We start from the raw sequence: 23,303 nt of genomic DNA, 5'->3' as shown, positions 1-23,303 counted from the left end.
GAGAGAGATCGGGGGAGGAGAGAGAGAGAAGGGGGGGCTGAGGTGGTGCCGTCGCCGTCTCCTGGCCGGACGGCGAGGGAAACAGGCCGGAGAGGAGAGTGTGCTAGGGGAGGGGCGTCGGGGAGAGATAACAGGGAGAGAGAGTGAGGCGTGAGAGGAGAGAGAAAGTCCAGAATTTTCTGGACCCTTGGGGTTTTAAAACCCACTTTTATAAATTTACAAAATTGCCCCTTACTTCACATGTCCGTATCTTCCAAACCGTAACTCGGATCGAAGCATGCTACGTGTCTATGAAATCGTGGGATCGAAACCTATCTAACGGACCCAAAGTCAAAATCAAAAGCCCTTTTATTTTAAAAGTCAACTTTGGGTCGGGTCGTTACAAATATAGGACTCAAAAGGCTGAGAGATGAAAGATGAGAGAGAGAGAGAGAAAGATAGACCATGTGCTCTGCAACCTACATATATTGATAGAAACAAACAGATTTGTAAGAAATTATCCACATAATGATGGTTGGATGAACCTCTTTCCCACAAATTGATAGAAACAAACAGATTTGTAAGAACGCCCATAATGATGCCCAAAACCAGACTCTTTCCCACAAATTAGCACATAAGCAAGCAATAAATAAAAAAGCTTTTCGAAGGAGTAAAGTTCAAATTAGCACATTGACTTGGCTTACATCATTTTCTTTGAATAAAAAAAAAACAGAACTAAAATTAGAAGTTAAAAACATTTTAATATTAAATTAGATTTAAATGAAAACAATATATACAAACATATATATTATACAAATGACACCATTATGTACAAACAATATAAATTGGACATGCCACTCTTGCACTTCCATATCCAACACCTCTTTGGACAGTAAACAAAAGCTCACCTTCATTTATATAAATGCCATGAAAGTTCAAGTGTCTTACTTAGTTACAATTTTATCACTGCTTTACTTTCTAAGGAAGTCATATATTTACAAACTTATTTTTCAATTCCAGTCATGCAGGGTAATCTTCCTATCATGTGTTAGTGACAAGATTACTAGCCCAATCTACTAAATCTGCTGCTAATTGAGAGCACTGGAAATCAAACAGACTAGAAAGATGCAAGACATAGAGGGATAGAGAGAGAGAGAGAGAGAGAGAGAGAGAGAGAGAGAGCATGCACCTCCACATGTTTCAAGTAATCTGGAACATATGATTGCTGCAATCTACATATTTTAGAATAACCACTCCTAATTAAGCTGCATCTTGTGGAAATAACATGAACTCTTCCATCTTTGTCTCTGCTAAGCCATCCACAAATGAATATCATATATAAGGTGGTTTATATTCATTGTATTATATACAAATATATCCCTACAAACTAATGTTAAGATAAGGAACTTTAATAGTACACCCATATATATTCTAAGTCTTGCTGCAATGAGTTTCTTACTTTCTTGTATATAGGACAAATTTTAATATGCCCACTCATCAAATATTTTGGATCTGCAACCAAATTAGGTGGAAACTGCAGCAAAGTCTATATTGAAACCTTAATCCAATTACTGTTTGAGAAATGCTAGCTTTTAAAAAAAAAAAAAACATTTTATGTAGGAAATCTCATTTGTCCTAGCTTCAACTTCTAACTCACTAGCTTCTCTCCTTCTAGCAAACTCTGCTTCAGTTGCTTTTATTTCAATTATGTGTTTCTCAACCTTGAAGCCTTAAAACAAGGAAATTAATTAACAAGTCAGTAAGAGGATGAGGAAGCTTCAAGAAAATTAGAGCAACATCAAAGAGGTGCCAAAATAATTAACATAAACAGATCTAGTTGGTAATTTACAAGAACTAAACAGGGAACACTATTAACAGTATAAAATAATATCAACAATGAATGGTAGGAAAGCTCTTGGAAACTGTAGGCAAGTATTATCTATGTATATATATTTATTATATATACATATCAATAATTAATCAATATATATATTAATATCAATAATTAATCAATTGACAAGACTCATGTGAATTGGATAGTTTAGGCAAACAAAAACTTCAAAATTCCAAGTAGGACTTCAAGAGTAGGTAAGGACTTTTGAGAGAGCAGAGTTCTGTTTGTTGGATCCATGTGCAAGTGCAAGATAGATAGATAAATAGATAGATATAGATAGAGAGAGAGAGAGAGACAGAGAGACAGAGACAGAGACATGCATGTGTCAAAATATTAAGCACCCTAAATTAATATACCTGAATATTCTCAGGAGAAGCCAACTGACAAAGAAATTCAGGGTTTTGCATCATTTCTCTTAAATGAAAATTGCAATCAAGCATGCTCTATGTATGTAATTGGAGTTTGGAGCCAAGAACATGCAGTTTGGTAATGTTAAGAAACAATAAATTTCACCATCAAAAGCCCATGTTATCAAAGCACAAGTATCCTGTTTCAAAAATTCACCTCAACATATACACTTAGATATCTAATTATATTAGACAAACAGAAAGAAGGTTGAAGTTTCATTCTTGAAGCACCTCTTTCACATAAGTGAAGCAAAAAGGTGTTCCCTTAACCCCGAAAGTTGTCCTGACGTAAATGAACTTAATTTACAAATGCACCAATTTGTAAATGAACTTAATTTACAAATGGTAGGATTAACCATTTGCCATACTGCTACCAAAAATAAAAAAATAAATGGAAAGCACGTCTCCAAAATGAGACATGACAATAATGAGGCTTGCGGCAAAGTCAGTGACAGTCATGGTTGGAAAATTTACCTTAAGCTGATTTGTAGACAAAAGTGCAAGAATCTCATGTACTGGTGCTCCAATTGGGAACCGAAAATCAAGTTCTGTAATGGTAAAACAAGTAACAAATAACTTACTTTGTAAATGTTTAATTTATAAACTTTTGGTGATATACAAGATGGAGCATGCCTACAAGAGCATGCACTGAATGTGAAATCGAGTTAATCTCATATGAACACCAGAAATAAAAAAGGAGTTCTTACCTCCGACCAGTTGCTTTCTGTTAAAAATCCCAAAACAAGATCTTCAACCTCCTCAAATACCACCGGGAAAAACCCTAATTTTAAGAAAAACCTAAACAAACAGAAAACCCCAATTTGGAAACCCTAATTTCAGTAAAGAGAGAAGAGGACAGAGAGAAAGAAAGAACCCATCATGAGATAGAGAGAAGATCGAGGACAGAGAGAAAGAGAGAACCCAGGAGATCGAGATGACTAATCTTACCTTTTGACTGCAACCCAAGACGATGAGCGAGGCAGAGAAAGCTCTTGAGGGCCGACGTCATCGCCAAGGTCAACGACGCGACGATGACAAGGACTGTGAGAACGGCGACGCAACGGCTCTTTTTCTCTTTCGCTGGCTCGGACTTGAAGATGCAGCATCGGCGGTCTTGGCAGATGAAGCGAAGGCGAGCGACGCAGGGGGAGCAGACCGCACACCGCACAGCTATCGTCCATGGCTATTCTTCTCTCTCTCCATCTGTCTATGTCGATCTCTGTCTCTGGGATTGGATTCGGAGGTTGAAGAGAACGAGGGTGGTGAGTGTGGTCTCGATCAGTGAGGGTGTGAGAGAGAGAGAGCTTGGGGTGAGTAAAGTTTGAGAGTGTTTGTGTTTCAGAGAGGAGGGTATCGGGTTCAAGTATTGGGAAATTAGTCCAAAAATTTAAGTAATAGTCTTCAAATTTTTATTTTATTTTTTTTAGCTGAAACAAAGATATCAGTAAGGATTTAGATATCGGTTTTTACATAATAATAACTTATACCGAAAAATTAGATATCAGATTTAAAAATGTGGTGATATATAAATGTATTTAGAAATCAGTTTTAAAAAACTAAAAATCTAACTGATATAAAAAACTTCTACTATCAATTTTGTTAAAACTGATATCTATGTAGTGATATCTAATGGGGTACTTCCTAGTAGTGACATCAGACTACTCGAGTGAGGAGGAGGAGGACCCCTCTATAGATCTGAGTGTGTAACCATCTCTTTAATTTTACCTTTTGTTTAAAAAACCTGTTATTGCAGTTGCTAAGGATTAGAATGGCTCATTAATTACCTACTGCTATTACTTGATTTTATTGTTCCTATCTTTGGTACTTAAAATAGATTTTAAGATATGACTCTCCAACATGATTTCTACTTCTAAAGGTTTTTCTTGGTACATTATAAAGAAATGATCTATTATTCCTTTTATGAAATCATATTTCAACTATCAAACCTAAGGAGCTCATCATGATGATAAAGCTTCATTGGATGCATTTACACTTGTCTTTAAAAGAAAAAAAAAATATAGCACTCTTTTGTAAGCGCGCTATTGATTTATCTAATTTTTGAATTACATTATGAAACGCTAAGGAGGAACTATTGGATTTTGTGACTCAACACAAGTAGATCGCTACCCAGGGCAGATGCCGGGAAGCAAGGTGGTTAAAAGAGTTCTTGCTCCTTATTGGCTTGGAGTATTCTTATTAGGGTTTAGTGAGTTTATTTCAAGATTAATAACCAATGTGGCACTGCCGCATGCCCAAAATGACAGGCCTCACTTTGGGGTGTGACAAGAAGGAAGGGAGTGTGGGAGTTTGTTTAAAAGGAAACATAGTCTCATGAAAAATAACATGCCGAGAAATGTAAACTAGACCATTTAAGAGATCTAAGCATTTGTAACCTTTATTAGACAAGCTATATATAGCCAAGAAAAACACATGCTTTACTCTTATGAGAAGAATATGGTTTGAGCCAGGGAAAACAAGCACAACCAAGAGTTCTAAGAAATGTGTAATCGGGAGGTGTTGAAAAATAATTTGATAAGGTGAAGCATGGTTGAGAAAAGGAGAAGGCAGGCTATTGATAACATAGACATCATAGATGAAAATGTCTACCTAATATATTTGAAAGGAAGAGCAGACTGTGCAAGGACTGTTCTACTTAATTCTACTATATGCCTATGCTTTCTCTCAATTACTCTATTTTGTTCTGGAGTATGAGGGCAACTAAATTGCTGGGAAATACCATGGTGAGATAAGTAGTTCTTTAAAGCATTGGAACTGAATTCACCACCAACATCTGTTCTAAGCATTTTCAATTTACAATCAAACATATTATCAACTTTAGCCTTGAAACTTTGAAAAACATAAAATAAATCTGATTTTCTAAGAAGAGGAAATATCCAACATAAACGAGACCAGTCATCAACAAAACTCACATAATATTTATATTCACTAAGAGAAATAACAGGAGAGGGATCCCAATAGTCAACATGAACAAGTTGTAATGCTGTAGTAAATTTACAAACAAACTTAAAAATGGAAGTTTTTGACTCTTGCCTAGTGGACAGGACACACATGACTTAAGTTTATTTACATTATCAGAAATTGGTAAATGACATGTAGAAATGACTCTTTGCATAACTTGGGATGATGGATGTCCAAGTCTAGAGTGCCAAATAGAGGTAGGAGCTTTATTTACTGTAAGGGCTGCATGAAGAACTTTGACAGACTGAGAGGATGACTGGAGAGGACACAAGCCATCTCTAGTTGGTCCTTGAAAAAGTATTTTCCCGAAAGTCTTGTCCTTAACATATAAAGAATGAGAATCAAGCACCATGAGACAATTATTGTCTTTGACAAATTGATTGACAGACAACAATTATAGGCTATAGTAGGAACATGCAAGACTTTAGACAATTGAAAGTTAGCATTAGAAGTATGCAAGGTAGTAGAACCAATGTTAGAAATATTCAAACCTTGACCATCTCCATGTTATAATAGTTTAAAAACTACACATACACACACAAAGTCCATAATCAGGAATATAAGATAAATCTCCCTACTTGGAATCCTATGCTCTTCACGTATTCTCTTTCACATCCTTCCACGTTCGCGCACGGTCCTATCTTAGCAACTCCTCGATCTTCAACTAATCACAATGGAAACCTTAACCTCTTAATGTTTTGGGCAACTGGGTAATCCAGGAAAAGACAATTTCGACAACAGAGAACAAATTCTAAGTTAGGGGAGGATAGCAAATAAGGAAAGACGGTATGACCTCTCCTTGAGTCACACATTACTAGTGATCACTAATCCTAGGTGGACCAAACTCTACTCTTTCGAAACTAGTTAAGGGTTTACAAGTTTCAAGTTTTATTTTAAAGTCAAATCACTTGACTAATTGCTTTAACTCAAAGCAATTCCACAAAATCATTTAGATTAATCCAACTTAATCTCTACAATAGAAACTTGCTAATCATAGCATGTTATTAACCTTTAAATAAGTAATTAAATCTCCAAAATAAAGCTATGCATGCTTAATTAATAAATTAATAAATTCTACTTAATTAATCTAAGCAAGCAAACCTAAAATTAACACTTAAAAAATAAATAAGAAAGATTAAAACACTTACCCGGTTGTAGACTTCCTTAGCTAGACTCCACTCCTTTGGACTGCTCTTCCTAGAGCTTACTCTACAAAACTTTTAAACTATGAGAATTTTCTTCCCTTTGGTATGTCTCTCCTTAGAGAAAATCCCAAAGAAATCAAGGAGTGAGTATCTCAAACTTCACTTGGTGGTGCAAGTGAAAATGTGGTACAAGAGTCTCTATTTATAGGCACTAGAGAATTGGAAGAAGTTATAAGTTTTCAATATGGGACAAAATGCATTAAAAATGCATAAATAAGGGAAAAATCACGAATTGGGTCGGCGGATTATCCGTTTGCATAGACAAAACGGACTGAGTCAACTCGTTTGGAAGACACGCGGGTTAAAGGACCCGTTGTGAACAGTGACCGGTTCCTTAAAGGAACCAATGACTCAAATCAATTGGCTTTAATGAAGCCGAACGGTCCAGATTAGATCGTATGTGGAGGCGGATCCGGTGTGACAAGCTCAAAGTAGCTCCCGGGAGCTTGCTCACCTCAGCGCTTGTGTAGCGCCACGTCAGCCTACGCGTCCAATGACAGCGCGCCACATGTGTGTTGTCAGTCCTAGTCAGCTTTCTTTTCAAATTCTTTTCTTTTCCTATTTTTCTAATTTATCCAAACTTTCTAAATTCACCAAAAATAGCTCGGGACTATAAATAATTCTCATAAAAATCCTACGGAGTACTCATATTAATAAGTACTAATTTCCTATAGCCTCAAAAAAATAATTTATCTCCTAGAAAAATTAAGGAAAATTCAACTCCAAAGAATTTAATTCCCAAAAATTAATTCAAACTTGATAATCACCAAATTTGTGTACAAAGGCACTAGAGCTCAACTCTGAACCACTAATTGTACAAGTTAGTTACACAAAAGACAAAAGGAAATTTAAGCTTGAAATTGTGATTAGTTAAGAAACTTTAAGCTTCTAAGTACAAAAGAGATTTTGAAAAACTTGTGTCAACACAAGATAAGATTGAAAAATCCGAGTTGCTACAGCCGGCGACAGTGGCAGCAGGGGGTGGGGTTAGGTTTTTGTGTTTAATGAGGGTATTTTCAGAAAATTAGGAGTGTGTGTTGAGAAATTAAATAAATAAAAAAAAAGGGTGTGAAAGGAGAAATGAGTGTGTAATGAGAGTAAGTGGGGTGTGCAACTAGCAGCACTCTTTTTTAATGTCATTACGCTATCGGTAACCAAACCCTACAGCTTGGTTATTGTACATTTTTTTTAAATTAAAAATAGCAATAAATGATTGATTAGTCAAAGTAGGAGTATGGCTTGATAAAACTAGCCACTTGACCCCGCGCATGTTAATTGGCTTTCTTACCAAAAATTGAATTTTTTTTTTGTTTAATGTTAACTCACAATCATATTTTTTTTAAATTTAAATTATTTATTTGATAGTTTTTTTTCTAAAACACTAACAGATAAATAGATGGATAACTATTTTTTATGACATAACTCTAACTTATCTATTTTGTAATATTATTTCGTTACTTTTTTTTTTCCTTGGGCTTGTGTTATAATGTACTTTTATTTATTTTATTAGGTCACAAAATTTTTTCTCCACTTAAGTCAAAAAGTGTGGAATGTTGAGTCATCCGCACTATTTTTGCATCGGAGGATGCTGCGGTAATCCTTTTATTCCTCTCGGGTTGCTTACTTCTATTGACAGATGAGTGTACACCGCACGGCTCTTATACCGTATGTAATGGGTCTCCTTCTAACCCTGACGAGCAGCAGACCTTCTGCGATGGTTATGGGCAGTGAAAATCTTAGGCCAAGTTTAGGTTTTGAGTGGAGAGCACTTCCTTGTATGGTTAATCTGTTGATTCTTAAGGTTACACCTAATGCATGGTGTCCACATTGTAATGCTGGCACAGAAACTATAGTTCATGTTCTTTGGGAGTGCAAGGCAGCAAAAAAGTGTTTGTACGTGTTTGGTTCCTTTCTTCCATTTATTTAAGCATTATGTAGTTTCTTCTATTTTGGATTTATTTGATATTGTCAGGCATATTCTTTCCAAAGTGGAGGTTGAACAATTTTGCTTGTGTTATTGCATGGAGGATTTGGAATGATAGAAATGTATTAGTTCATTAGGTAAGTGTAGTGATGTAGCTGTTAGACTTAAGAGTTAGTTGTTTACACGTGTCTTGTTTCTATTAGTTAGTTATGTAATTAGCCATGGCCTTGTATTCTGTTGGTGATAGCTTTAATATAAAGCATCATACTGTACAGTTTTCTCTCTCATTAAGTCAATATTCAACAGAGGCAGTTATCAATTTTTTCTCAATTTCTTTCAAGCTTTCATGGTATCAAAGCCAGGAAGAGCCTTGCGGCTTTGATCCGTGTGTTTGGTTCCTCAGAAAATTTCATTTTTACTTCCAGTTCTTTCTTTCACAGTGGTTCTAATTTCGTTGGGTAATTCTCTGTCTTCTACTGTTCATTTCAAGATTGGATTTTCTCAGATAAGTTGGATTTTCTCAGATAAGTTGGATTTTCGTTTAGGGATCTTTGCGTTTGCGATTTCCGTTTCGATTTGCGTTCGATTACTACGATTCTTGGCTTCTGTGTTCACATTGAGCGTTCGATTACTACGATTACTACGATTTCTTGATTTGTTCTCTGTTCTTGGATTTTGTTCATTGATTCTTGTGATTTTACATCTGTTATTTTTCTAGTTTCTTGGTCATGGCTTCTTCTACAACTACTGTGTTTCTTCCCTCCATTCTCTTGGATGAATCCAACTACCCGACCTGGTTGTTTCGCATGGAATCTTTTCTACGTGGTCAGAATCTCTATGGTTTTATTGATGGTTCTTATCCCTGTCCGCCTCAATATGTTTCCTCTACTACTGAGGGTTTTCCTTCTGATCTTTCACCTGCTTATGTTCAATGGGGAATTCAAGACCAAAATCTTGTGCATATGATCGGACAAACTTTGTCTCCTGTGGCTATGTCTTGTGCTGTTGGGAGTAAAAATGCTAGGGAGATGTGGTTCAATCTCAAGGAGAAATTTGCTGCTCCTTGTCGTCAAAATGTTCTTCAACTTAAATCTAATCTTCAGGATTTACGCAAGGGCTCTGATTCTATTGAAGTGTATCTGGATAAGATTAAAGCTTCCAGAGATGCTCTTGCTACTGTAGGTGTCTATCTTGAGGATGAAGATGTTGTAGTTACTGTGCTTCGTGGTTTACCATCCGAATTTGCTGCTATCAAAACCGTAATTCGAGCTCAGTTTGTTAGCTGCACCATGAGTGAACTCAAGACTCTTTTGAAGGCTGCTGAAAGTGATATTGAGAATGAAGTCAAGGCTGCTTCATTACTTCCCCTCACAGCTATGGTGGCACAAACTGGTGTCTCTGCCTCCTCATCTCATCCCTCTCTTCCAACTCCTGTTTCCTCTGCTGCTTCTATTTCTCCCACTCCACAGCTGGCTCCTGTTGTTCCACCCGGTTTTCCCGCTCATGCTTTTGACTATGCACCATCTAGCTATGCTTCTTATCCTGTTGGAGGTATGACTGGCTTCTTTGCCAGAGGAAGGGGGAGATACAATAATGGAGGTCGTGGTCATTCTGGAGGTACTTACTATGGTGGTCGTGGTCACAATGGTGGTTTCAACAATTTCAATAAGCAATTTGGGACTTCTCCTGGCCAGTTTGGTTCTCATGGTGGTTTCGGGCAGTTTCATCCTACTGGGAATAATGGTGTTTTTCAAGGAAGGTTTCCTGGTCATAATGGGCACAATGGTATCACCTGTCAACTATGTGGCAAGACTGGTCATGGAGCTCAAACTTGTAGGTCACTTGGCAATTTTCAGTATGGTCATGGTGTTCTTTCTTCTCCTATAGCGTGTCAGTTCTGTGGCAAGTCGAATCACACAGCTGATAAATGCTACTTCATCATTGGTTTTCCTGGCCAGCAGCAACAACAACAACAACACACTTCTCATGCTCCATCTGCCATGTATGCTTCTGCTCCTCCTTATTGGCTTGCAGACACAGGGGCTACAAATCATATGACAAATGAAATTCAGCATCTCTCTAATGTGACTGCCTATCCTGCTGCTGACTCAGTGACTATTGGCAATGGTGAGGGTTTGCCTATTTCTCACACTGGTCATAGTAAGTTAGTTACTTCTGATGGTACACTTCACCTGAAAGATGTTTTACACATTCCAAATCTTGCTGCTCATTTGCTTTCTGTTTATCAACTGTGTAAGGATAATAATTGTCTCATGTGGTTTGATGAGTATATGTGCTGTATTCAGGACAAGGTGCAGGGCAGGGTTCTCTACAAGGGGCTGAGTAGGAATGGTCTTTATCCTCTACCATTTAATTTTTCATCTGCTTCTTCGTCTGACTCTCATTCATCTAAACTGTCTTCTCCTTCTGCTTTTCTTGGACAACACATCCAACATTCTTTGTGGCACCAAAGACTTGGTCATCCTACTAATGAGGTCATTTCCCTTATGTTACATAACAGTAGTATACCTAGTAGGTCTGATACTAATCCCTCCATGTGTGAACCTTGTTTAGCTGGTAAGTTTAGCAAACTACCATTTCAATTGTCAACCACCCGAAGCACTGTTCCTTTTGAGTTGATTCATTCTGATGTCTGGGGACCTGCTCCATATCTTTCTTTAGATGGTTTTAGATATTTTGTACTATTCATTGATGATTGTACAAGATACACGTGGATTTTCCCATTAAGCAATAAAAATGGAGTGTTTGCTTTCTTTCAATCTTTTTGTGCCTATGTTTCTACTCAGTTTTCTGCTTCTATTAAAACTTTGCACACTGATGGTGGGGGTGAGTACATGAGTTCTAAGTTTAAAGAATTTTTAGCTTCCAAAGGTATTTTTCATCATGTGTCTTGTCCTTACACACCTGAACAGAATGGGGTTTCGGAGCGGAAAAATAGACATTTAAGAGAAACTGCTGTTACTCTTATGCAAACAGCTTCCTTACCAAATTCCTTCTGGTACCATGCTTGTGCTATGGCAATGTATCTCATTAATAGGATGCCTACTGCTAATCTGAAAATGCTATCTCCATTTGAGAAAATCTTTCATAAGCTTCCATCATTAGAGCATTTGAGAGTGTTTGGCTGTGCTTGCTATCCGCTAATGAAACCTTATAACTCTAACAAACTACAACCTAAGACTGTCAGATGTGTTTTTCTAGGATTTGCTTTGGGATATAAGGGATTCATTTGTTATAATATGGCTGCAAAGAAATATATAGTTTCTAGACATGTTATCTTTGATGAGAATTTTTTCCCTTATGCAGTTACCCCATCAGTGTGCTCGCCTTCATCTTCTTTGAAAGCTAATCAGCATCTGGTCCATTCATCTCTTTCTTTTCCTATGTCTGTTTCATGTCCTATTGTGTCACAGGTTCAGCATGCTACTACTCAGCCACCTTCTCCCATACCTACATCTGTCCATAAAGACTTATTTGCCCATGAGACTTCTCCTATTAGTTGTGATCCCATTGGTGCTACAGATCAGACATCCCATCAGAATAGCTACACTCATGATCATGTTTCAGGTCAGCCTAGTTCACAGTGTCCTATAGCACCTGACATCATAATGTCTTCTTCTACTGATATGGTGAATGGACATGAGTCTCTTGTTGGTTCTGCATTTAGTGACCCTACTCATACAGTTATGCACTTTGAGAACAACAATGGAGGTGTGTCTATTAGTTCTAATGGGATTGATATTTCGGTTTCCTTGGAAGATCCTCATCTGCATAATCCTCCCTCTGATGCTAGTATATTACATCCCATTCATGGTCCTAGCAATGTTGTTGTCAATGACCATAGTATGCTTACAAGGGGGAAAAGAGGGATTTTTAAAAAGAAAGGGTTCTTGTCAATTATGTCCCCAGATACTTCTGATCCTTCTCTTCGAGAGCCTTCCAATTATAAAAGTGCCATGCAAATTCCACAATGGAAGTTAGCTATGCAGGAAGAATTTGATGCATTGATCTCACAAAAGACTTGGACTTTGGTTCCTCTTCCTCCTAACAGAAATATAGTTAGTTGTAAATGGATTTTCAAGTTAAAGAAAAATTCAGATGGTTCTGTTGCTAGGCATAAGGCCAGATTAGTGGCTAGGGGTTTTAGTCAAGAACAAGGAGTTGACTATGATGAAACTTTCAGCCCTGTTGTTCGACACACTACCGTTAGAACTATTTTGGGATTAGCAGCTCATTTTGGATGGAAATTGCATCAATTAGATGTCAAAAATGCTTTTCTGCATGGCATTTTGAAAGAGGAAGTCTATATGTCTCAACCAGGTGGTTTTGAGGATTCTAGTCATCCTACCTATGTGTGTAAATTGGAAAAATCCCTTTATGGTCTAAAGCAGGCCCCTAGAGCATGGAATGATAGATTTACTGCTCACTTACCCTCTCTAGGTTTCCATTCTTCACATACAGATCCTTCCTTGTTTGTCAGGATTGTAGGCTCGTCTCGAGTCTATTTACTCTTATATGTGGATGATATAATTCTTACTGGGAATTCTGAGGGTGATATTCAGCTAGTTAAAGATGAATTACAAAGGGAGTTTGATATGAAGGACCTTGGGGATCTACATTATTTTTTGGGCTTGCAGATTCAATATTTGCAGGATGGTTTGTTTGTCTCTCAACACAAATATGCAAGGGAAATCATCCATAAGGCAGGCATGGATACTTGTCATACACAAATTACACCTTGTCAATCTGGTGTGAAACTTTTAAAGGATGAAGGTGATCCTCTTTCTGATAGTGACATATCTCTTTATAGGAGTTTGGTAGGTTGTTTGCAATACTTGACATTTACTAGGCCCGATATTGCTTATAGTGTCAATAGTGTTTGTCAGTTTATGCAGCATCCCACAGAGCAGCATCTTATAGCAGTCAAACGAATTTTGAGATATGTTCAAGGTACATTAGACTATGGACTTACATATCGAAGAAGTAGCAAGAGTCCAGTTCAGTTAGATCACCTTAAGGCTTATTGTGATGCTGACTGGGCAGGGGATCCAAATGATAGAAGATCCACTACAGGTTTTGTCATTCTCCTAAATGGAGCTCCTGTTTCTTGGTGTAGCAAAAAGCAAAATGCTGTCTCTCGTTCCTCCACTGAGGCAGAGTACAGAAGTATGGCAGACACTACATCAGAGATTCTTTGGCTTCAAAATTTACTTGCAGATCTGCATTTTTCACTGCCTACCATACCTATTTTACATTGTGACAATATCTCTGCTCTTGCACTTGCTTCCAATCCTATTCATAATTCCAAACTTAAGCATATTGAAGTGGATATTCATTTTACTAGAGAAAAAGTCAAGGCTGGGGTTCTTTTGTTACAGTTTGTTTCCTCTGCAGAACAGCTTGCAGACATCTTTACTAAAGGTCTATGTTCACCTCAGCATTCCTATCTTTGCTCCAGCTTGATGATTGGACCTACTCATCCAGCTGAGAGGGGGTGTTAGACTTAAGAGTTAGTTGTTTACACGTGTCTTGTTTCTATTAGTTAGTTATGTAATTAGCCATGGCCTTGTATTCTGTTGGTGATAGCTTTAATATAAAGCATCATACTGTACAGTTTTCTCTCTCATTAAGTCAATATTCAACAGAGGCAGTTATCAATTTTTTCTCAATTTCTTTCAAGCTTTCAGTAGCTACCTCAGTGGATCAGGTTCTCCAAATGCAAGAAGATTATGCTCGTGCTCAGATTACCATCCCAAAATCTAAACGAAATTCTCGAGTGTCTTGGTTTGTCCCTCCTGAGGGCATGTTGAAACTTAATGTTGATGGCGCTTTTAATCCATTGATTGGAGTTGGCGGTGCAAGTGCAATCGTCCGTAATGGGATGAGGGAGGTTGTGGTGGCAATGGCCCTTCTTCTTGGAAGCTAGGTATAGTTCTGTATGTCTTGAGTCGGATGCTAGTGGCTTGATCTCTTGCATTCGGATAATTGATGATGACTTAGCTCCTAATTAATGGCCATCTTTTGGAAGAAGCTAAGGGAATTTGGCAGGATGCTTTCTAATTCTACTTGTCAGTTTGTACCCCGTTCTTATAATAGAGTAGCCCATTTGCTTGCTCAACATGCATGCTTTACATTGTGGTACAATGGCCATTTGGGAGGGTGAAGCACCTTCTTGGCTTCATGCCCAATTAGCCTCTGACCTTGTACTTCCCTCTTAAGCTTCAATAATATTTCTCTCTTTTAATAAAAATAAAAAAAAAGTCAAAAAGCGTAATAAATTCGTATTCTATTTTGCTCACTCACTTCAAAATTTATAACAAGTGGATAGGATTAAAATTTCAAAATAAAGATATATAAGCAGCAATCTGAATCGTTTAAGGTATATAGGACTTGAATCAAAATGTGAAAAGATTTAAAGTTTCAATCTAAGAAATATTAGTACAATAAAATTAACAAAAACAAACCCCCAAAATATATAGAGATTAATATCTCTCCAAGCTTGACCTTGTTCTGACCTTTTCAGTTACGTTGAGCTCGACCATAGGTCAAATTCCTTCAATAGGGCTTGATCTTACCAAGGATCTTCCTCTTGGGACGGCAGATACAGTTACCGGGCAAAGCCTTCCCAACCTTCTTACATATGAATTTCAAACATTCATAGGATGCTTTAAACAAAGGAAAGTGCAAGAGCATGAACACTAAGAGAAGAAGAGAGGGAGGAATGAAAAGTAGAAACTTAGTCCACTTCCCCATCTGATGAATCAAGAGCACAGTAGCAGTAGTGAACGAGATAATGGTGGTCATCACCGAGAAGAAGAGTAAATTGAATCCAATTATCAACTTTCGTGGAAGAGAGTGGCGAAAACTTTTGTAAGCAATGAGGTTGCTAAACTGATTTAAGCAATGATACGTACTGCTATCATCAAATAATATATATATATTCATTTAAATTTAGATCCATTTTAAATCTCATTTATTTTAAATGGTAATTAAAATGACATTATACTATCGTGAGTAAATTTGATCAATAGATTTGGTGACCCTAACATATTATTGATTGATCATATATATAAATTTGCAGTTTTAATTCGGTAGCTAGTAATTAACTGTTACAAGACATTTATCTGTATATACATGTATATATGTAATATATATGTTTCAAGTTTAATTGAATCAAAGGGATTTTTACCAAGCAATATTATACATATAATATTGTCCATATAGTGCGCAGGGGGAGAAGAATGAGGAGCAAGGGGGAGGAGGGGGTTGGGCGCAGGGGTGGTGTGAGTATCTACAGTGGGAAACTTTTGGGTATTCGATCTAGTTTCCTTAGTTTTTTTAATTTTATTTCTTTTTTATATTTTCAAATTATTACATTTCTAAAAAAATGGTTATTATATATTGTCCATATAATGCCAACTGGGTTTTCACATAGGAAAAAAATGGACCTCATGTATGTCATGTCACTGCTTAATGGTTGACCAAACGGTCAATCTAACGGAAGTTTAATTAACAATGAGTAATATTGACTTAAATTGAAAATTATATGTACCACAATAAAAAATTTGAAACTCTACGGGGGAATTGAAAATGGCATCAAACTTGGGAGGGGTACTTAATTTGTAATTTGCCCTATATATTATATATAAAAGAGCAAGGCTCACCTCCATCCAACGCAGCTCTTCTTGCAATTGCATGGCAGGACCACCTACAAGCCGAGTGTCTGGAGAGTAATATCGATCCCATATCTGCAGCTTGGTGCATTATGGTGTTGCCATCTTTGTCAATCCTGGGAACCAACCTTGAGGTTACTGTTTTGCTACTTTTTACAAGCTTATAGATCTCCAACCGACGATACTTAAAGGCCATATGCAAAATGTTGTTTTCATCAGCACTAACGTGCTCAACTGCCTGAGGATACACTTCAAGTATCTTTTCCACAATCTCTAGTATTCCTGTGCTTGTTGCTAAAAGCAATGGAGTTCTATGCTTATCAATTTCCTTCCCCACCTCACGGTCATGTTCGGTTGGTTTCTCTTCTTCCACAGTCTTTCCTTTTTCTCCTCCTTTACCTATAAGACGTTCCACTGACCCCAAAGAAACCGTCCTATCATGTGCTTTGCTACTCTGCCTCCATGAATCGTCTTTCTCGACTAGTAAATGGGTGAGTTCCGGTAATGATGATTCTTGCTTTTTCTTTTGCTTCCAGATCATATGGATTTTCGGCCATCCTATATATATTCATCATTCATGCATGCATATAATTAATTAGTTCATATATAAGAGATCCATCAAAACAAACATAAGATTGAACAATTTGTCTTGTTTTTGCATGTTCAACCCTAAACTATACAGCCTGGCAAAAAAAAAAAAAAAAACCCTAAACTATACAGGAGAAGTATCCTTAATTAAACACTCGATTGAATTGATCAAGTAAAGCAAAAAAAAAAAAACACAAATAGAGAGTTAATCCATTTCCAAAAACCCAAAATATTTCTTTTTGGTGCTAATTAAGGACCATATATAGAATATTTTATCATAACGCAATCTTCATATAAACACATTTTAATTAGGTGAAGACAACCAAAGAGAAGTACAAGCCAGAAAACAATTAACCTTTATCGAGGAACTTCCATATATAAATGCGCACGTTCAGAGCACAAACTGCAATATAAGCAATTAGATCAGGAGCACATTTTGTATACACACTACAAGAAAAAACACTTTGGGCGAAGAACTGATTTCGTCGCCCAAAGTCCAATTTCATTGAAGATTTTGGGCAACGAAATCAGTTCGTCGAGACTTTCATCACCCAAACCATGACGCCCAAGACTTTGGGTGACAAACGTATCATTTTTGTCGCCCAAAGCTACCTGAGGAGACGAATTTGGTTCATCTCCTCAGGTGACTTTGGGCGACAAACATGTGGTTCGTCACCCAAAGTCACCTGAGGAGACGAACCAAATTTGTCTCCCAAAATGCCTTTAGGCGACGATATTTTAGTTTGTCACCCAATGTGACATTGGGTGACGAAAATTTCGTTGCCTAAGGCTTTTTATCTTTAATTTTTTAAAATACTTTGGGCGACGAAAATTGTAGTTCCTCGCCCAAAGGGACCTTGGGAGACGAAACCAATTTGTCACCTAAGGTTTTTTTTTTAATTTAATTTAAAAAAAATTTTAATTTTTTTTATCCCAAAAACAATATAACAAAAATGTATTACTAAATTTTTATATTAAGAAAATTTATAAATAGAAAAATGTATTAATAGATTTATAAATAAATGTATTACACAAAGAAACAAAATGTATAAATAAATTTATACAACCGCTTTGACCAATGAGCGAGGTCGGTCCAATATTGACATCTTTGTTTGCTTAAAGTTCGTGTAGTACACATGTCATGATCATCTTCTCCATATGCAGAGGGATGTCATTGTTATATAATCACGATGTTATCTCTGGACCTCTCTGCCTCTCTAGTTTCATCAACTTTCGTTGCTCATTTGATCTTGTAGTTTCCAACTGCATATATGTCTTTGTAGAACAAGTAGGTTTAATTCATTAAATATCCTAATACATATATATGTGTGTGTGTGTGTGTGTGTGTGTGTGTGTGTGTGTGTGTGATATATATATATTTAGGTATGTATGTATGTGTGTGTGTGTGTGTGTGTGGTTTTAACCCCAATACTGAGATTGATCTTACAGTCTAAACCATCAAACAAAAGATTATCAAAATCAGGAATGATCGTTCCAAGATATTGACCACACATCACAACCAATAAATTTTTATACATTTGATTCATTCACCACTGTAAAACAAAAAAACTATAACCAATGCACTAAACAATGATCATGCTGGGGAAAAGTTCAAACTTTCTAGAATCAACCTATCATCTTGTTACATCAAATGAAGCTGAAAACAATTAATCTCTGAGCATTCAAAGAATGCATGATCATACTTTACAGTGAATAATACAAGATGAAATTTTATGGGGAAAGTTTTCACAATTGGCCTACTGAATAGATCCAGTGATCATTAGCAAGTAAATGATTCGTACTAACAAACAAAGAAGATATGACTATAAAAAATTATTGCAGGTGTCACAATATTTAAAAGGATGTAATCTTATCTTTAGGATATATTTGCAACAATCATGATACAAACCTGAATCAGGCATTTAATAACAGCACGTACCATTCTTCACATAAAGAGGTTTCTTCTTCTTAGCTTTCTTTATCTTCGGATCAATTTTCCCTAGTAGCTCAACAATCTCACATTCTTCAACAACAGCGTGAATATGCAGGACAGCTTTATAGCCAATTTTAAAGATTTCCTAAACATAAGCAAAGTATGCAGTACTTTAGACATTTACATATACAAGTTCACCAACCAATATCTTTAACAAAATAAAGGAAAATAAGATACTGGTCAAGGATTATACATTGTCTAGAAACTCGAGGATCTGCAACTGGGCTTCAAACTCAGTAACAGAATCAATTGGATTTGCTGCAATAAGAGAAGCACAATTTAGATCAAAAGATAGCTTGTTAAATAATCAAAATAAATAAACCAAAGATGTAAGAGAACATCATAAAGTTATTAAAAACACCACATACAAAATGACAACTGAGAGAGAAAGAAAACCATAAAAAAAAAAAAAACCACAAATTAAAAATAAATAAATAAAACCCACAATCGGGTGGGTTTGTTGCAGGTGGGTTCCGGTGGGGTTGCTGGTCGGGGTGGGGGTTGCTGATGGGGATTGGTTGCTGGTGGGGAATCGAGGGAGGCCGGGGAAGGTTTCGATGAGGGTGAGGATGGGTTTCGGGGAGAGAGAAAGAGGAGGGGGTGGGGATGGGGATGGGTTTCTGGGAGAGAGAAATAGGAGGAGCTGGGTTGGGTTTCGATGGGGAAGGCGGCGATCACGGAGAGAGATGGGTGGTTGGGTCTGGGTTGAAGCAGGGGAGAGGAAGAAGACATAGCAGGGGAGAGAAGGACAAAAATAAATAAAGAAGAAGAAAAGCATATCTAGGGAGTGTTAATCGAGAACATTTCGTCGCCTAAACTCCTTTTGGGCAACAAAATCAGCTTCGTCGCCTCAATGTGAGAAATTTTTTGCACGAATTAGCCCCGCCAACTTTTTGAGTAAAATTCGCACATAAAAAATGAACTATAGATTCGTCGCCCAAAGTCTGGCCCTAATACCATTTTTTACAAATTTATAATTTATATTTAGTATTTAAAAAAATATATAATAAATCATTATAATAAGATTGTATACTTAATTATATACAATAGGATTTTAAATTTTAATTAATTACTAAATTATATTTATAATTTTAAATATATACAAATATAAAACAATTTCACCGTTGTCTACATCTCTGATTAAGCTAATTTTTTGTAGGAGAACTAAAAAGTGAACGATTCAGATCGTTGAAAACATATCGAGATGTGATCATCTACATATAAATGAACGGTTTCGACAATTGAAGAGTATAATTTTATCAATTCTTTCATTGAAACTTTGTCATTTCAATAATTGTGAGGACCACAACGTGATTTCAATGATCAGAGCAATTAATTTTCTATGTTCATACTTAAATATCATTTATGCAAAAAATCGTCCAAATCGGAATTCAACTAGCCGTTGAATTATTATTATAAAAACCACGATCGTTCATTAATTCGACCACCATTACCTAACTTCTACATCTTCGATTGAGCTAAATTTTTGCAGAGATGATGTTTGATTAGGGAAGTAAAAAATGAACGGTTCAGATCATTGAAAACACGATTGCATCGTATTCTTATACCTAAATATAAATGCACATAAAAAATGAATTGGACTTTGGGCAAGGAATCTAGATTCGTCTCCCAAAGTGACTTTGGGCGAGGAATCTATAGATTCGTCTCCCAAAGTGACTTTGGGTGAGCAATCTATAGATTCCTCGCCCAAAGTACGTATGGCCCTAATTAATACCATTTTTTTCAAATTTATAATTTATATTTAGTATTTAAATATATATAATAAATTATTATAATAAGATTGTATACTTAAGAATATACAATAGGATTCTAAATTTTAACTTAATTACTAAATTATATTTATAATTTTAAATATATAAAAATATAAAATAATTTCACCGTCACCTAACTTCTACATCTCCAATTAAGCTAAATTTTTGCAGGGATGATCTTTGAGTAGAGAATTAAAAAATGAACGGTTCGGATCGTTGGAAACACGATCAAGATATGCCCATCTACATATAAATGAATGGTTTCAACACTTGATCGAAGAATATAATTCTATTAACTCTTTCATTGAAACCTTGTTATTTCAATAATTGTGAAGACCACAACGTGATTTCAACAATCAGAGCCGTTCATTTTCTATGTTCATACTCAAAGATCATCTCTGCAAAAAATCGGCCAAATCGTAATTCAGCTAGCCATTGAATTATCATTAGAAAACACACGATGGTTCATCAATTCGACCACCGTTACCTAACTTCTACATTTTCGATTGGGATAAATTTTTGCATGGATAATCATTGAGTAGGGAACTAAAAAATGAACGGTTCGGATTGTTGAAAACACAATCGCATCGTATTCTTATACCTAAATATAATTATATGCACATAAAAAATGAACTGGACTTTGGGCGAGGAATCTATAGATTCGTCTCTCAAAGTGACGAATATGTTGTTCGTCGCCTAAAGTGACTTTGGGCGAGGAATTTGCATATTTGTCGCCCAAAGTATGGTCCAAGAGCATTTTGGCGCGTAATTTTAGGCAACGAACACTATATTCATCGCCCATAGGTGCTTTAGGCGATGAACACCATATTCGTCGCCCAAACTCACTTTGGGCGACAAATAAACCTTTATTGGTTTAGGTGACAAATGTTAGAATTCGTTACCCAAAACCTCTTTGGCAACAAATTTGAGTTCGTCTCCCAAAATTTCGTCGCCCAAATATATTTTTCTTGTAGTGACACAAGTAAACTAAAATAAATTAAATAATGAGCATGACCATGCATGTGTTACATAGGGTCATATAGAGCTGCCTTAGTAAGGCACCGTAATTCTATTGCCTTAAAAGACATAAATTGTGATATCTATTAGCACTATCATAACAACTAATGTTTCATTATTTGTGGTAGTGTTTTATTTTTTGTCAAATAAATGAGACTTAGAGTTAGTGAGTCATGTATGAATAAATGAAACATTACGACATCATTTGTGTCCTAAACTAATGATGTGAAATATGCCACATCATCAATTTTGTTATTTAAAAATAAAAATAAGGTGTGTGAACCCTTTGTGACATATAAATATAAATATAAATATATATATCATATCATTTAAAATTCAAATTTAGTACACAAATTGAAAACCCTAGCATATATTATTGTTGTTAAAAGACTTAACATTTGTTATGCAATTCAGATAGACTGCTAAGAAATTAAGTAATTAGTAAGTATATGTTCACTTTCAGTTAAATTTTTTAGAAAGTCTGGGTTACAACAGCACCTAAAATTTTTTCCATTAATTAATGCCCATCTTGTGCATATAATTAAGTCTGGGTTAAAATAACAGTGTCTACATATACCGTACTGTTAGAAACATTGATGTCAATAATGTGATTAGTGAATCTACTTGTTAGGTATATACATATACTGTTAAAATAATCGAATTCAACTCTCTCCTACGACTCAACTCTCTCTTGCGACTCAGCTCTCTCCTGCAATTGTTCATTCCCATGGTAACTCTCTGTCTCTCTCTGTCTCACTCTCACTCTATCTCTCTCTGATCTCCCATAGCTTGTCTTGGCTTTGATTGAATTTGAATAATTAACAAATTGGCTTGAATTGGATATGCAATAGTTTAGATTACCTGTAAGCTGCTTCTTCTTATTTTGGGCCACGCTTGTAAGCTTTATCAAACATCTAGATTGGCGGGGTTGATTGCGATCCAAGCCCTTCTCTTCATCGGCTGTCAATGGATCGAGTAATTACTTCGTTCTGATTGCTCTCAGAGTACTTCTTCAGGGGTTTCCATTTATCGTACACGGCCCATTGATATAATTCACTCGGACCAATTTCTGTCTGCTTGGACGACTCGGCCAACTCCATATTTTTCTACATCTATCAATCAATTATCCCTACACACAATATATATCAGTGGGCCTTGTACATAAAGAAAAGTAAATTAAGTTATCCATATATTTATGCTGTTTTTCTAGACTTACAACGAGAGATACGCGTACAACTCATATTAGCTTCTATAGCAATGTAAATTCAACTCATACCTAGCTATACCTTTTTCGTTCGTTGTTTTTGTTTTTCTGGTTTTCTGGGTTACTTTGCATGCTCACCTTGCTTGACTATAACGCAAAGTCGAATAAAAACATATAAGATACATTAATTAAGCTTGATGCTTGACGTGCCTGGCCAAAAAAGTAAAAGCTTGATGCTTGACGTGGAAAGAAAGGAGGAAAAGAGAATCCGATTGTATTTTTGCATAAGGATTAAAGATAAGGGTGCACTTAAATTTAGTACTCACAGCCAAAAATGTTAATCAAAAGGATCCAATCTCACAAATTTAATTTTAAGGTAACATCAACCCATTCACAATAGTAAATTTAATTTTAAGGTAACATCAACCCATTCACAATAGTAAATTTAATTTTTAGATAACATCAACCGGCCCGTACCCACCCACAACCACACATTTAATTTTTCAAGTAACATCAACTTACCCACAACGCAAAACAGCTTCAGCATTATGCAAACAAATTTAATCGTAAACAGTTTCAATTTTCACCCGCAGTTTCAGTTTTCACTGCAATTTCAGTTTTCGTTGTAAATTCAATTTTCACAAATA

The 23,303-nt window shown here is 36.2% G+C and overlaps 1 protein-coding gene, 1 long non-coding RNA gene and 1 pseudogene across 2 annotated transcripts; 1 reads left to right on the top strand and 2 right to left on the bottom strand.

The window, feature by feature from the left end:
- Positions 1-9,350: 9,350 nt before the first annotated feature.
- Positions 9,351-10,735, top strand: LOC147291938 (uncharacterized). Its single transcript, XM_086238722.1, has 3 exons — positions 9,351-10,081; positions 10,148-10,515; positions 10,695-10,735. The coding sequence occupies exons 1-3, from the start codon at positions 9,351-9,353 to the stop codon at positions 10,733-10,735; spliced, it is 1,140 nt and encodes a 379-aa protein (XP_086094848.1).
- A 4,229-nt stretch (positions 10,736-14,964) lies between these two features.
- On the bottom strand, positions 14,965-16,649 carry LOC147291937 (uncharacterized; annotated as a pseudogene).
- Positions 16,650-17,647: 998 nt separating this feature from the next.
- On the bottom strand, positions 17,648-22,635 carry LOC147291936 (uncharacterized). Its single transcript, XR_015121500.1, has 4 exons — positions 22,314-22,635; positions 18,857-18,921; positions 18,610-18,748; positions 17,648-17,945 (listed from the first exon to the last, which is right to left on the bottom strand). It is a non-coding gene; the product is annotated as an uncharacterized LOC147291936 (long non-coding RNA).
- Positions 22,636-23,303: the final 668 nt, after the last annotated feature.

The sequence above is a fragment of the Dryas octopetala genome, chromosome 3, assembly GCF_963921425.1.
Source record: "Dryas octopetala chromosome 3, drDryOcto1.1, whole genome shotgun sequence".
Lineage (NCBI taxonomy): Eukaryota > Viridiplantae > Streptophyta > Magnoliopsida > Rosales > Rosaceae > Dryas > Dryas octopetala.
Note: the sequence above shows the minus strand (reverse complement) of the source record. Positions and strands in the feature narration are given on the sequence as shown.

Bases quoted from the DNA above. Each gene is read 5' to 3' on its own strand.
- LOC147291938 (XM_086238722.1), top strand. From the start codon at position 9,351: ATGATCGGACAAACTTTGTCTCCTGTGGCTATGTCTTGTGCTGTTGGG. The intron at 10,082-10,147 runs GTTTGGTTCTCA...TTTTCAAGGAAG, and splicing joins TTTGGGACTTCTCCTGGCCA to GTTTCCTGGTCATAATGGGC. The intron at 10,516-10,694 runs GTGAGGGTTTGC...TGCTGTATTCAG, and splicing joins CTCAGTGACTATTGGCAATG to GACAAGGTGCAGGGCAGGGT.